Genomic DNA, 13,514 nt, shown 5'->3' on the forward strand with positions numbered 1-13,514 from the left:
CTGCACCATGTGCTTGGAATAGAATTCCTGAGCAGGTGAGTCATGCGTCCTCTCTCACTTTGTTAAAATCTTAAGCCTGTTGGTTTACCTTCAGCCTCATTAACTAATTTTATCTGTTGACTAGTATGTTTGTCTTGATTAGATTGTAAGCTCTATTGAGCAGAGACTTTCTCATATTTTGTTTGTAGAATACTGCATCCCTCGAGTAGCTCTATAGAAATGGTAATAGTAGTAACTATTTATAAAATGACATTATTAGTAAATTATATGTGCTGTAACTGAGGAAGTGCACATTTATTGGTATGTAATCAGATTTTTAACAAAACATTTGTAAGTTTTATCAGACACAAATACAAAAAAAAGAATTATAATCAAATAATGGTTTGTCAAGTGAATAATTAAAGTAATCAGAGTTTTAAAGGAATAATTTATGTGCAGGTTAGGTTGTGCAACCAGTTTTGGTATTTTTGTCAGGTTTAACATCCATTTGTCTATCACAAAGTCTATATGATATTTAATATTATCAGATAGGACTTAAATTTAAAATCTTAAGTACCTTTGTAAGCTATTATTACTTTTATTACTTTATTACTTTTATTACTTTATTTTATTACTTTTATTACTTTATTACTTTTTTTATTACTATTATTACTTTATTTAGTATTATGTTAAATTGTCAACCAGTTATACTGTTCCATATGTTCTACGGTTCCATGTAAAGCTCCGCTCTCTGTTGAGCAGTTCTTCGTTTTATGTAAACCGGAGTGATTTGTAGTCCCTACAAGAACTTTGGTATATAAAAATTAAAAATAAATAAATAAATAAGCAAACTGTTCCTAATATCATTCTGGGTCATTTTTGTATAGTCATAAGAAAGTGTCCCTTGCTGAGCTACCTGCATCACTTCCATAGCCTCAAATGATTTATATAGTGGTTTAATCCAAAAGGAAACTAGAGAACAGTTCCATACTTCCATTTTTTTCCACACTTCCAGTACCTGTTGATTATATGGTGGTTTACCACTAGTAAAGATACAGAGGTTCACATCGGTTACTGAGCGGCTTGGTTTGTTAGCTGGATAAACCTATCTGGCTGTCTTAAATTTATCTGGATAAGTATATCCAGCTAACTTTAGGACTGCCCTTCGACGTGACCAGAGATAACTTAACCGGTTAATCCTCTCCTCCACAAAACGCTTACTTCCCATCCCAGGAATTCCCCCAATTTATTTGGATAAATTCTAATTGAGTAAATAGCTACCCGGCTAGAATTTAGCCGAATAAGGGCTAAATATAGGCATGTAAGCCATTTAGGGCCTCATTTTCTAAAGTATTGCAGGCCTGCGATACTTTAGGAAATGAGGGGTGGGGAGCTGAAACGGGGGGCGGGCCTGCGCTAGCTGGCAGCGATCGCACTGTTGCGGTGCGATCGCTGCCGGTTTCACACCCAATAGCGCCACCATATAAGGTGTAGCTATTGGGCGCAAACTCGGCCGTGAAAAGGGCCTTACCTTTTCGTCGTCCGCGGCGTCTTCGCGGAGTCGGCCCCAGTGACGCCCCGACTCCTCCTCTTCCGGGGCGGACTCCACCCCCATTTTGGTATCACACGCGATAAGGGACGTTTCGCGTGCGATCCGTTTAGAAAATAAGGCCCTTAGATGGATAATTATTTGGTTATCTGTCTCAATTGCTTTTCAATATGGACCACCCGAAATCTATAAGGGATATTTTTAAATATACACTGCATTCAAATTTCCTTGCTAACAAAGAATTTATTATAAAAATTCACTTAAACACTGTAAATGTCTATAGTGCAACTGTTTTTTAAATAATGGTTTTTTATATTTGCATATTGAAAAGTCTTATCTTCTAAAACATCCCCAACTTATCTTTCAAAATATTTCCCCAACACTGTTCATGTTTTGAAACATGTAATTTCCAGCTTCAAGGGGGGACATTTTTAATAGCATTTTTTCTCATTTTTAAGGCACATTTCCTAATGAACAGCATTTTTGTGAACACAATACTCTTGGGGGTATTCAGCACACAAAAACTTAAAATTCTGCAAAATTCTTCACAATTTATATTGATCAAAATAAACAATTTACATGACAGTCTTTAAGTAACTACATTTTAAATTAATATAGAAAAAAAGTTATTACTTAAAGATATAAGGACCACATCACTCCAGTCCTAAAAATCCTACACTGGCTTCCTATCCAATATAGAATACTCTTCAAGACACTTACTATTATCCACAAATCGGTCTACCAACAATCCTCACTCCAACTCTCCATCCCGCGGGAACTTCATGCCTTCACAAGGCCGATCAGATCAGCATACAAAGGCGCTCTCCAGGCTCCCCCAAGCAAATCCTTGATCCACAGCTCCATTCATAAATGAGCACTTTCGACTGCAGGTCCACTCCATTGGAATTCTCTTCCCCCTGATATTTGCCAGGAACAATGCCATCTATCCTTCAGAAAGAAACTGAAAACCTGGCTGTTCGCCCAAGCATACAGCTGATGAAGCCCTTTCAACTTATATTAACTTTCACCCACCCCCTCCTACCAACCCCGCCCCCCCCCCCCCCCCCCCCCAACATTACCTCCCCGGCTCTTCCTTCCTCTGGAAATGTTATGCTAACATCTACCTGAGACAACTCTCCAGCCGAATTCAGCAACCTTATGTTAATTTTCATCTATTTCGTTACCATTTTGGTAATCTCCAGTTGTATTAGTTTGAAATCTTTCCTTTCTTCAAAAGTCCATGTTTTGCCCCCTGTTCGATGTAACTTTTTTACCTTCAACTTATTGTTAATTGGTTTTCCCCCTAGTTTCATTGTAAACCGGTACGATAAGACCGCGTCTTGAGCATCGGTATATTAAAAGAACTTAAATAAATAAATAAAATATAGAATTTTAAATATTTTGAGCAGAATTTCCCTAGAAATTCACTGTAAGACTGTCCCTTCCACTCTCTCTCCCTCCTCCCCTGGCCATGTTGCCTTCTCAGGCCCCAGCTCCTCCACCTGCCAGTATTTCTCCCCTCCACCTCTAGGCTCAACCCATTCCACTTTATTGCCACTCCCAGAGTTTGACCCCATTCTCAGTATGGCCCCTCATACAGGCTCCTTCTGTCCCTCTTTCTCACATACATGCTCCCTCTCTCTAGTGCACATACATACACCCTCATACAGGCTCCCTCACTCTCTCTCACTCACAAACATCCCCTCATACAAATTCCCTCTCTCTCGCACACACACATCCTCTCCTACAGGGTCCCTCTCTCTTGCATACACACCCACACAAGCTTCCTTTCTCTCTCATGCATACACCTTCAAACAGGCTACCTATGTCTGTCTCTCTCTCACAACCCTTCACACAGGCTCTCTCACACATACACAGTCCCTTCACACAGGCTAGCACCCTCACATACACACTATCTCTTTTTCATACACACCAGCTCCCAATCTCTCACACACACATATACACTTCTTCACAATCTCCTCATATAGGCTCCCTCTCTCTGGCACCTACACTCAAGTACTTCCCTGCACGCTCACCCCTGCTCTCTCTCATACACCCCTGCTTTCCCCCCGATCTCTCACACTCTCCTGCTCTCTCACCTCCCCTGCTCTTCTCCCCCCTCCCCCTTCCCCTCCTCTCTCTCACACTCCATCCCTCTTCCCCCTCTCACATCAGCCTCCCCTCTCTCTCACACCCAATCCCTCCCCCCCCCCCCTCACACACACACACTTCTCTACACACACTCACTCTTACTGGGGCCTTCATCTGTGCTACGAGTGGTGTGCGTCCTGAGGTACACGGGGACATTCATGATCGCTGGGAATGCCATGCATGCTCCATTTATGGCATGCCCGGAATCCTTCATCTTTGCTGTGAATGGTGTTCCCCATTTGCAGCATGCCAGGGTCTCCTCTGCCATTTTCTGTGCAGAATTTGGCAATTCTGCGCAGGGGGGGAATTCTGTGCAAATTCTGCGCTCCGCAGTAGCGCAGAATTCCCCCAGGACTAACAGAAACAGACATGCACTGTTTAATTCAGTTGTTTTCCAGTCTCTATTCTACACGCACTATTGGAGAATGTGATATTGCAGTTAATGCAGGCTCGAATCGCTCTGAATTATCAAGGTGTGCCATTCCATCTCAGAATTTCAACCTGTAAGCTATGTTGTGCTGGGTGAGAATATCCAAAATTGTTCATGTTAGTTAAAGATATACTCCCTGTTGCCCCCTCACCAGCGATCCACAAAATCATACTTTCCTGTCGTGTAGCCAGATGGACTCATAACAAATGGGTATAGTATGCTCGTGCTAGCATTTGGAGACGGATCTGATGTCAGCACGGGTGTATATATACCCCCACAGGAAGCATAGCAACTTAGTAATTTCCGTCTCCAAAGCAGTTTGGAGAGCCTGCACGCTCGCTGAGCGTGTTTCCAAATCTACTTTCTTTTTACTAAAACTTCTACAGCACCATCGAGCCCCGCACTCCTGCGGTGATACCCTAAGGTCTCTCCCCCAGTTGAGTTTCCCGGGGTGATTTCCGTGATCCCCTGGAGGTTAAAGTCCTCGGTCCGGTGGCCGAATCGCGGCAGGGACGTAGCCCCCGGGCGAGGTTCGGGTGAGGCATACGAGGCGCCTCGGTCCCGGCATGGACGAGGCAGCAGGTGCATTTCCTCAAAGCGCGGCGGTGAAGGTACTTGCCCTCTCCCCCCGCAGCCGGAGACCGCCCGGGTTCCAGCCGGGAAGCGCCGAGGATCAGGTAAGGCGTACATCTCTTACTCTTTGGTCTCCGAGGAACGAGGATCGGTGGCGTGGCCTGTGTGCGGCACGCCGTGGAAGGGCGCCATTTTGTTGGCCTTACTCAGGTATTGAGCGCCCATGATAGGCGCAGGTCTATGACTAAGCCGCATATTGCTGAGAGCATATTGCATATCATTGAGCGTATATTGCTAAGCCGCATATTGCTGAGAGCACATTGCATATTGTTTAGCGTACATTGCTAAGTCGCATAATGCTGAGAGCACATTGCATATCATTGAGCGTATATTGCTAGCCGCCTATTGCTGAGAGCATATTGCATATCATTGAGCGTATATTGCTAGCCGCCTATTGCTGAGAGCATATTGGATATCATTGAGCATATATTACTGCCGCATATTATTGAGCGCCTGTTGTATTAAAGCATATATTGCTGCCGCTTATTATTGAGCGCATGTTGTATTGAGCGCCTATTTTATTAAGCGTATATTGCTGCCGCTTGTTATTAAGCGCACATTTTGCAATGGAACAGAACGCCTCAGCGGCTTCAGCAGGGGCACCTCTTGCCTCCAGCTTTAAAGACCTCGTCCTCTGCTCTGCATGCCAACTTAGAGCCACGCACGGTGAAGAGCCAGATTCCCTATGTGCCCAATGTGAGGAGGCCGTGGGAGCCTTGGGTCAGGACCAGTCTCAGCCACGATTCGCTGACAGTTCCCCAGGGGCTACCCCGGATTTAGCGGGCTGTCTCGATCAACCTGGAATCCCGGGGGATCTCGTACCCCGGCGATTAGAGACCGCCTCCATTTCCTGGGTGGATCTCTTTAAGGGGATTCATGCCTTTGTACAGATGCAAATAGCTTCCCGTCCAGGCCCTGCTGTTCCTGCTGTTCCGGCTGTTTATGCTGGTCCGGCTGCCGCTGCCGCTGCGGTTACGGCTCCAGCGGATCCTGTTCCGGGACCTTCACGCCCTTATCGTGTGCCGGACCTCCCGCCTCCAGACAGTCCGGATCAGTCGGACCCGGATGTTTCACCGGACAAGTCCGAACTCCAGGACAAAGGGGAACTTCCCTCAGGGATTGAGCCATATAGACCCATGAGGCTGTTCTTCCCTAAAGAGGATCTCTCCGACCTGGTGTCTCAATGCCTGGCGGAGCTGGATATTACGGGTCCCAGTGCTTCGGTACCCTCAGCGCAGAATCCCCTGCTGGAAGGTCTTCGTCCTACAGCCCGCCATTTTCCATTCTTGCAAGCGGCACAACAACTGATAGATTTAGAATGGGCTGCACCAGCGGCCTCATTCAAAGGGGGTCGGGCCCTGACAGGCATGTACCCCCTGGCACCGGCTATCCAGGAGCTGCTGGCGTGCCCTCAGGTGGACGCCTTGATTAGCGCTGTGGTCAAGCGAACTACCATTCCAGTTGAAGGGGGGGGCGGCCCTCAAGGAGCCTCATGACCAGCGATTGGACACCATTCTGAAACAGACTTTTGAGGTGGCAGCTCTATCTTTGCGGATCACAACCTGCTGCACAGTGGTGACGCGTTCCTGTTTGTCACAGGTCAGGAACAATGCGCCAGCAGCAGACATGGAGTCAGCTCTCTCATTCCTGACGGATGCTGCATCAGACCTAGTCCGGACAACAGCCAAGGGGATCTCATCCTCTGTAGCCGCCAGGAGGCAGCTCTGGATCCGGAAATGGTCGGCCGATGCTCCTTCGAAGACACGCCTCACCAGATTGCCCTTTAAGGGCTCTTTCCTGTTCGGTAGCGACCTTGATAGACTGGCCAGCACATGGGGTGCCTCGCCAGTACCTCGACTGCCGGAAGATCGGTTCAGAAGGAACCAGTGCGCCTTTCCAAGGCCCTCCAGGGGCAGAAGCTCACAGCGCTTCACTCCCTACAGGAGTCGCTACCAGGCGCCGGGGCAGGTTAACCCTCTTCTACCCCAGATGGGTCGAGATTACGTCAGACCAGTGGGTCCTCGCCATTATCCGAGAGGGATATTATCGGACTTTCATCATACTCCCTCCGGACAAGTTTGTGGAATCTTCATGTCCCATACACAAGAAGGCAGCATTGGAAGCTACCCTGGCGAGGCTCCTGTCCTTGAAGGCCATCATCCCAGTACCTGCCTGGGAAGTGAATTCTGGACACTATTCCATTTATTTCATGGTACCCAAGAAAGGGGGCACCTTTCGGCCCGTACTGGACCTCAAGTCAGTCAATCGATACTTAAGGGTCCCGAGGTTTCGCATGGAAACTCTGCACCCCGTTAAGACCGCAGCACAGACCAGGAGAATTCCTCACGGCCTTAGACTTGTCAGAAGCCTACCTGCATATCCCGATCCATCCGGATCAATCAGCGCTACCTACGCTTCAAGGTTCTAGGCCGCCACTTCCAATTCTGGGCTCTGCCCTTCGGGTTGGCCACGTCACCGGCGGACCTTCATCAAGGTGGTCGTAGTGGTAGCAGCGGCACTCAGACGGGAAGGAATACTTGTCCATCCCTACCTAGACGACTGGCTGATCAGGGCGAAATCACGAGCGGAGAGCCATCGGACAACCGACAGAGTGATCGCCCTTCTGGAAAGCTTGGGCTGGGTAATCAACCTCAGCAAGAGTTGCCTACAGCCTTCCCAGTCACTGGAATACCTGGGAGTACAGTTTGACACCCAGGCAGATACAGTCAGTCTCACTACCAAGAGAAGGTTAAAACTTCAGGCGCGTATCCGGTACTTGATGGGAGCCAGTCGGCCCATTGCTTGGGATTATCTGCAGGTTCTTGGCCTCATGGCATCCACCCTGGAAGTGGTACATTGGGCATGGGCCCATATGAGACCGTTACAACACTCCCTACTCTCTCGCTGGAGCCCCCGCTTGCGGAACTATTCCACTCACCTTCCTCTGCCAGCCAGAGTACAGACCCAGTTACGGTGGTGGTTGCAGTCCAACCACATGAGCAGGGTGTCGAAAATGTCCTCACCCACGTGCACACTGCGAAGAACTCACCGCACAAGGGCGGTGGAACAGAGAAGAGTCAGCGTGGAACATCAACCGTCTAAGAGGCCCGGGCAGTCCGATTGGCAATGCCTACAATTTGCTCACAGACTGAAGAACAGAGCAGTCAGAGTGATGTCCGACAACGCCACCAATTGGCATATGTCAACCATCAGGGGCGGGAACCAGAAGTCAACAGTATCTCTGCGAGATAGCCCCCGCTGATGGCTTGTGCAGAGGGCGAATCTTCAGGACATCTCAGCCGTCCACATTGCCGGGAAGGACAAACGCCGCGGCAAACTTCCTCCTCAGCAGAGAAAGCCTAGATCTGGGAGAGTGGCAGCTGTCACCCACAGCCTTCCAGTTGATTGTGGATCACTGGGGGATTCCGGACTTGGACTTACTAGTGGACAAGTCCAATGCTCAAGTACCCAGATACTTCAGCCGCAAACGCGACCCGTTCTCACACGGAATCGATGCCCTGGTTCAGCCATGGCCTCCAGGGATTCTGCTATACGCCTTTCCTCCGTGGCCTCTGCTGGGCCGCCATCATCCACAAGATTCAGAGCACCGGGGCCTAGTTCTTCTAGTGGCACCAGAGCTGGCCAAGAGACGCGGACATGAGAAGACTACTAGCAGGGGAGCCCCTTCCCCTGCCGCCTCTTCGGGACCTTCTACATCAAGGTCCCATACTCCACGAGGATCCGACTCAATTCTCTCTTACGGTCTAGCCATTGAGAGGGCTAGACTGAAGAAAAGAGGTTACTCGGAGCCCGTGATAGATACACTCCTCCGAGCACGCAAGTTTTCCACTTCCCTCACCTACGTAAGGATCTGGAGAATATTTGAAGCATGGTGCGACAACTCATGGCACCAATCCACAATGCGACCACAATCCCTATTGTTCTGGATTTCCTGCAAGATGGGCTTCAGAAGGGTCTCTCCCTAAGCTCCATCAAAGTCCAGGTGGCTGCACTGTCTTGCTATGGTCCCAGGAGGGATGGCAAGACTATTGCCACGCATCCAGATGTGTCTCGCTTCCTGAAAGGAGTTAAGCACATTCGTCCGCCACTGAAGTGGCCAGTGCCTTTGTGGAACCTCAACCTTGTTTGGATTTCCTCGCAGGATCCACCTTCAGACCCCTTCAGGCCTGTCTCTTCGTTCTCTTACCTTGAAGATGGTGTTCTTATTGGCGGTCTGTTCAGTCACGCCGCGTCTCAGAGCTACAAGCACTGTCGTGCCGTGATCCCATTTCTGAGAATCACTCCAGAGGCTATTCATCTTCGCACGGTTCCCTCCTTTCTACCGAAAGTGGGTCTCCACAGTTTCACCTTAACCAAACTATATCCTTGCCTATCACTGCGGGTTTGAGAAATCTGAAGAAGGGGCGTTTGCTACGCCATCTCGACATCGGCAGAATGCTGCCAGATATCTGGAAATGACACAAGAAGTACGAAAAGACGGACCATCTGTTCGTCCTGCACAGCCGGAAAACGACAAGGGGAAGCGGCCTCTCGGCCCACCATAGCCCTCTGGATTAAAGAAGTCATCAGAGCAGCTTTCGTGGAGGCTGGGAAGTCTCCGCCTCTACAAGTCAAGGCTCATTCTACCAGAGCACAAGCGGCATCTTGCGCAGAATCCAGGATGCTGTCGCCTGCAGAAATCTGTAAAGCGGCGACATGGTCCTCCCTCCATACCTTCTCCAGATTCTACCGTCTGGATGTCCAGGCCAGGGAGGACACAGCATTTGCGAGGGTGGTCCTACAGGGTCCTCAGGCAGCCTCCCGCCCAGGCTGGGAGTAAAGCTTTTGTACATCCCATTTGTTCTGAGTCCATCTGGCTACACAACATGAAATGTTGAGATTACTTACCTGATAATCTCGTTTTCCTTAGTGTAGACAGATGGACTCAGCATCCCGCCCAGCTGCCTGTGTACATGGGTTTCACCGATTCAAGGTAAGCCATGTCATCTGTTTCCATAAGAGCGTACTCTCTATCAGGTGTCAACGCCTTCCGGTTGGGAATGCTGGCGGTCTCCAGCTACTATCAATCGGTCAGGGGAATCCTGTTTCACTTTTCACTGAACGTCAGTACACACACATCCATAACAGCTTTTGCAAGGAATATTACTGAATAGCTACGCTTCCTGTGGGGATATATACGCCCCCATGCTGACGTCAGATCAGTCTCCAACTGCTAGCACGAGCATACTATACCCATTTGTTCTGAGTCCATCTGTCTACACTAAGGAAAACGAGATTATCAGGTAAGTAATCTCAACATTGTAAGCAAGACACTTTACATAATTTATAGCATTTAAGTGTTGCAAGCATTCATTATATGGTGATTTTTCCATATAATGAATGGGTTCATCTCTGTTCAGCTTTTGATATCTTGCAGCATCAGAGCCCATGGCCCACACATCCCTTTTTATTCTATACAGCTTTATTTGTTTCATAACTTTGCTGATCTTATAATGCCCTGAAATTCTGAGTGAATATGTGTTTCTAGGTGGACGATGAAGATTTACAAGACGAGCCCTTGCAGATCACTGTGCTTGACCATGATACCTACAGTGCTAATGATGCCATTGGCAAAGTGTACATTGATATTGATCCTTTACTCTATAGTGAGGCAGCTACTGTTATTTCTGGATGGTTTCCAATCTATGATACCATACACGGTGAGCTTTATTTTATATTATATATTCTATAAATGTTAATAAATTAGTATTGCATTTTTCTGTTTACTTTTAATTGAAATTTACAGCTTCCCTATGTAAAATGTTTACACGTTCTGATTAAATTAAAAAAACTTGTTCATAAATTAATAAAACACTTTGAAAGGAACACTAAGTTAGAAAAGTTTCCACAGTTTCATGAGCCATGAGGAATAAAAGGGCAGGGAAATAACTCACCATATTCATACGTATGTGATGTTATGACATTTCCTTTTGCTTTATATACATGGTTAAGGTGTCTCTAAATAGCAGATATATAATTGTAATCTGTCACACAGCTTACAGAAAAATCCAAAAAGAAAATGTGGAATGGCTGTTAGTATGCACACTAGTTTCACAGGGTCCATTCTATCAGTTCTCTGTGACCTAATCAGGTGGCATCAGTGAACGGATCTCTCTGTGCATTGATTCCACTCTTAGTCCACAGGAAGAAGGTTTCTTGCCCTATGCCATTCCTCTGAGGCCTCCCAGCAATAGCATTGAGTTTTTACTTTATCCTGTAATGTGATGACTTCTATTTCTGCTGATAGCCTTTTTTGCTACTGAGCTACACATTTTTAAGGGTTTCTATTTGTTTGTGTCTATATGAAAAGGAAAACCGGGGTTGTATTTAGAATGTGTGAATCCTGTCTTCCAGCTTGACTGCACTTTACCAAGTGTCCAAAGAGCAGATATTGCCTTAAGTGATGTACCTCCGGCCCTGCTGTTTGTCTATTAAAATGCTATGAACTGTAGGCACTAAGCATTACACCCCACTGATGTCATCATAGACCCGGATAAGGGGCTTGGCCCATTGCGGGCATCACCCAAAAATCTGCTCCTTTGAACTCTCCTTTGAGCGGTGAAAGAGAGCCATAGAAGATAAACTGGTTTGGTTTCTATTGTTTACATAATTTATATTGGTTTGTTTGCTAAGTTATTGTGTGCTGACACTGGTTATAATATCAGGGGAGAAAATTGTATTGGTTGTTGAGTGTTTTTAATATCAGTTATTACAGGATAGGGAAACTAGTGGGTACACAGCAATTTCTAGTTTAACAGAAGCCTGCGACCACATTAGCTGATGGTTCCCGTAAGAGTTCCTGTGAATACTCAAGTATCTTCTGGAGCTAACAATTTAAGTTTGGTTTGTTAAACTCTGGCTCTGTAAGGCTAAATCTCATATGATTCATGATATGGTTGTAGACCATATGTTTGATATTTTCTGTATGACAGAAACTTGGTTGTTTGCTAATGAGATGCTAATTTTAAAAGAAATGTGTCCAAGAAATTATCAGTAAGTCACTAGAAACATAGTGACAAGAAAGGAGGGGGAGTTTTAGTTGGTTTTAGAGAGCAGCTAAAATACTGTAGCGAGACCTTCTCTGTCAGACCTACACAGCTCTGGTGACCCAATAAAAACACCTTTTCTTGCCTGCCCTGCTTTCCGAAAGCCAGAATGTTAAGTGGAAGTTTACTAATATTGGGACACTGGATGCTTCAGCCTACTCAACAACAGAAACAGGGAAGGGAGTGTCAAATGCCTCCTAGGGAAGTACCTGCACTGGAGCCAGAGCTGCAGGCCCTACTGAAGGAGCAGAATGGCCCACAAAAGGGCATGCCATGTAGGAGGGCACACAGGCGATATAGGGAGCGCATCTTTCATCCCTGCGCCACATTGCTGGGGATGTTGGAGGACCAAGTGATTGAGGTATTGCCTGAGCTCTCAGGCTATCATGGATTTATATCGAACTCAGAGAGGAGTTGGATCCAATTACAGAAAGGTCCGACCTACGCTATACAAGGCCTCACCAAACTTTTGTCCGGCCTGCATTTTTTTGGCATCTGACTCATTCCATACAGTTGGGGGCATGTCACAAACCTCTTTTTTTCTCACTGTCTGAGCCAGGTTATAAGAGCTGTGTGCAGCCGGGCTCATTATATAAAATTCCTTCATGAAAGGCAGGAATTGCTGGACTTGGGAAGTTTTTATGCCCTTGCAATCTTTACATGTTTTGGGAGTTAGAGACATTACTCACATAGCCTTCATCCCACCCCATCTCAGAGAGGAGATCTACTACAACTGTAAGCTTTTTCACTCCATCAATGTGCAAGTGTTCTGTGACGCTCAAATACTCATCCTTGATGTAGTGGCCAAGTTCCCGGGATCTGCACATTATGCCTTTACACAGCCAATCTGGACTATTGGAATGATTTTTTTTAAACTCCTTATTTTCATTTTAATTCGTAAACTTAAGAATCACAGTACATACAATTACCAAAAACATGGGAACAAAAGTAACCCCATAGACAATGTACGCCTTATACAGCACTGGGTCTAATATATGTTTATAAATAGCTTATCTTCCTTCGAATATCAGTTGACAGTTCATCCCTACAATGTAGAGCTCTAGTGCATCCACCCAGAGAACATTCAGGACAACCCTCCAGTGTAACTGCTCATTCAGCAATGCTGAACAGTCCAATAAGACCAAAAGACACCACAGTTGTCTCGTACATGGGGGATTGTCCTCCAAAGCATATACGTAAGCTTTTCAACTAAAAGCAATTTCATGCACCTGATGTGTCAGTAACTCTGTTGTAGGAGCAGCTTCCAGAGCAAAGCAATTGTAAATCGTCCTGCATGATCAGATGATTAGCAAGCTGATGTTTTTCTTTACTTAGATTATGATTAGTACCATTTGTCCAGGAAGGCATAAAGAGGGTTCAAAAAATAACTTCTCCCTCCTAAATTACCCCTCAAATTCTTATCCTACCAGTTTCCAAAAGTCCACCACCAATGGACATGTTCACCATAGAAACATAGAAATGATGGTAGAAGACCAAACGGCCCATCCAGTCTGCCCAGCAAGCTTCGCACTTTTTTTTTCTTCTCATACTTATCTGTTTCTCTTGGCTTCTTAGTAACCTTTTGGTTCTATTTCCCTTCCACCGCACCATTAATGTAGAGAGCAGTTATTGGAACTGCATCTAAATTAAATATCTAGCTGAATTA

At 46.4% G+C, this 13,514-nt stretch overlaps 1 protein-coding gene across 1 annotated transcript in view; it reads left to right on the forward strand.

Annotated features, from left to right (window-relative positions):
* The window catches only part of C2CD5 (C2 calcium dependent domain containing 5), a 1,535,590-nt gene that overhangs the window by 205,304 nt on the left and 1,316,772 nt on the right, over positions 1–13,514 (forward strand). The window contains 1 exon segment of the mRNA XM_029600113.1: positions 10,291–10,462. Within this exon segment, the coding sequence (XP_029455973.1) occupies positions 10,291–10,462 (172 nt within the window).

The sequence above is a fragment of the Rhinatrema bivittatum genome, chromosome 4 (genome assembly GCF_901001135.1).
Source record: "Rhinatrema bivittatum chromosome 4, aRhiBiv1.1, whole genome shotgun sequence".
Lineage (NCBI taxonomy): Eukaryota > Metazoa > Chordata > Amphibia > Gymnophiona > Rhinatrematidae > Rhinatrema > Rhinatrema bivittatum.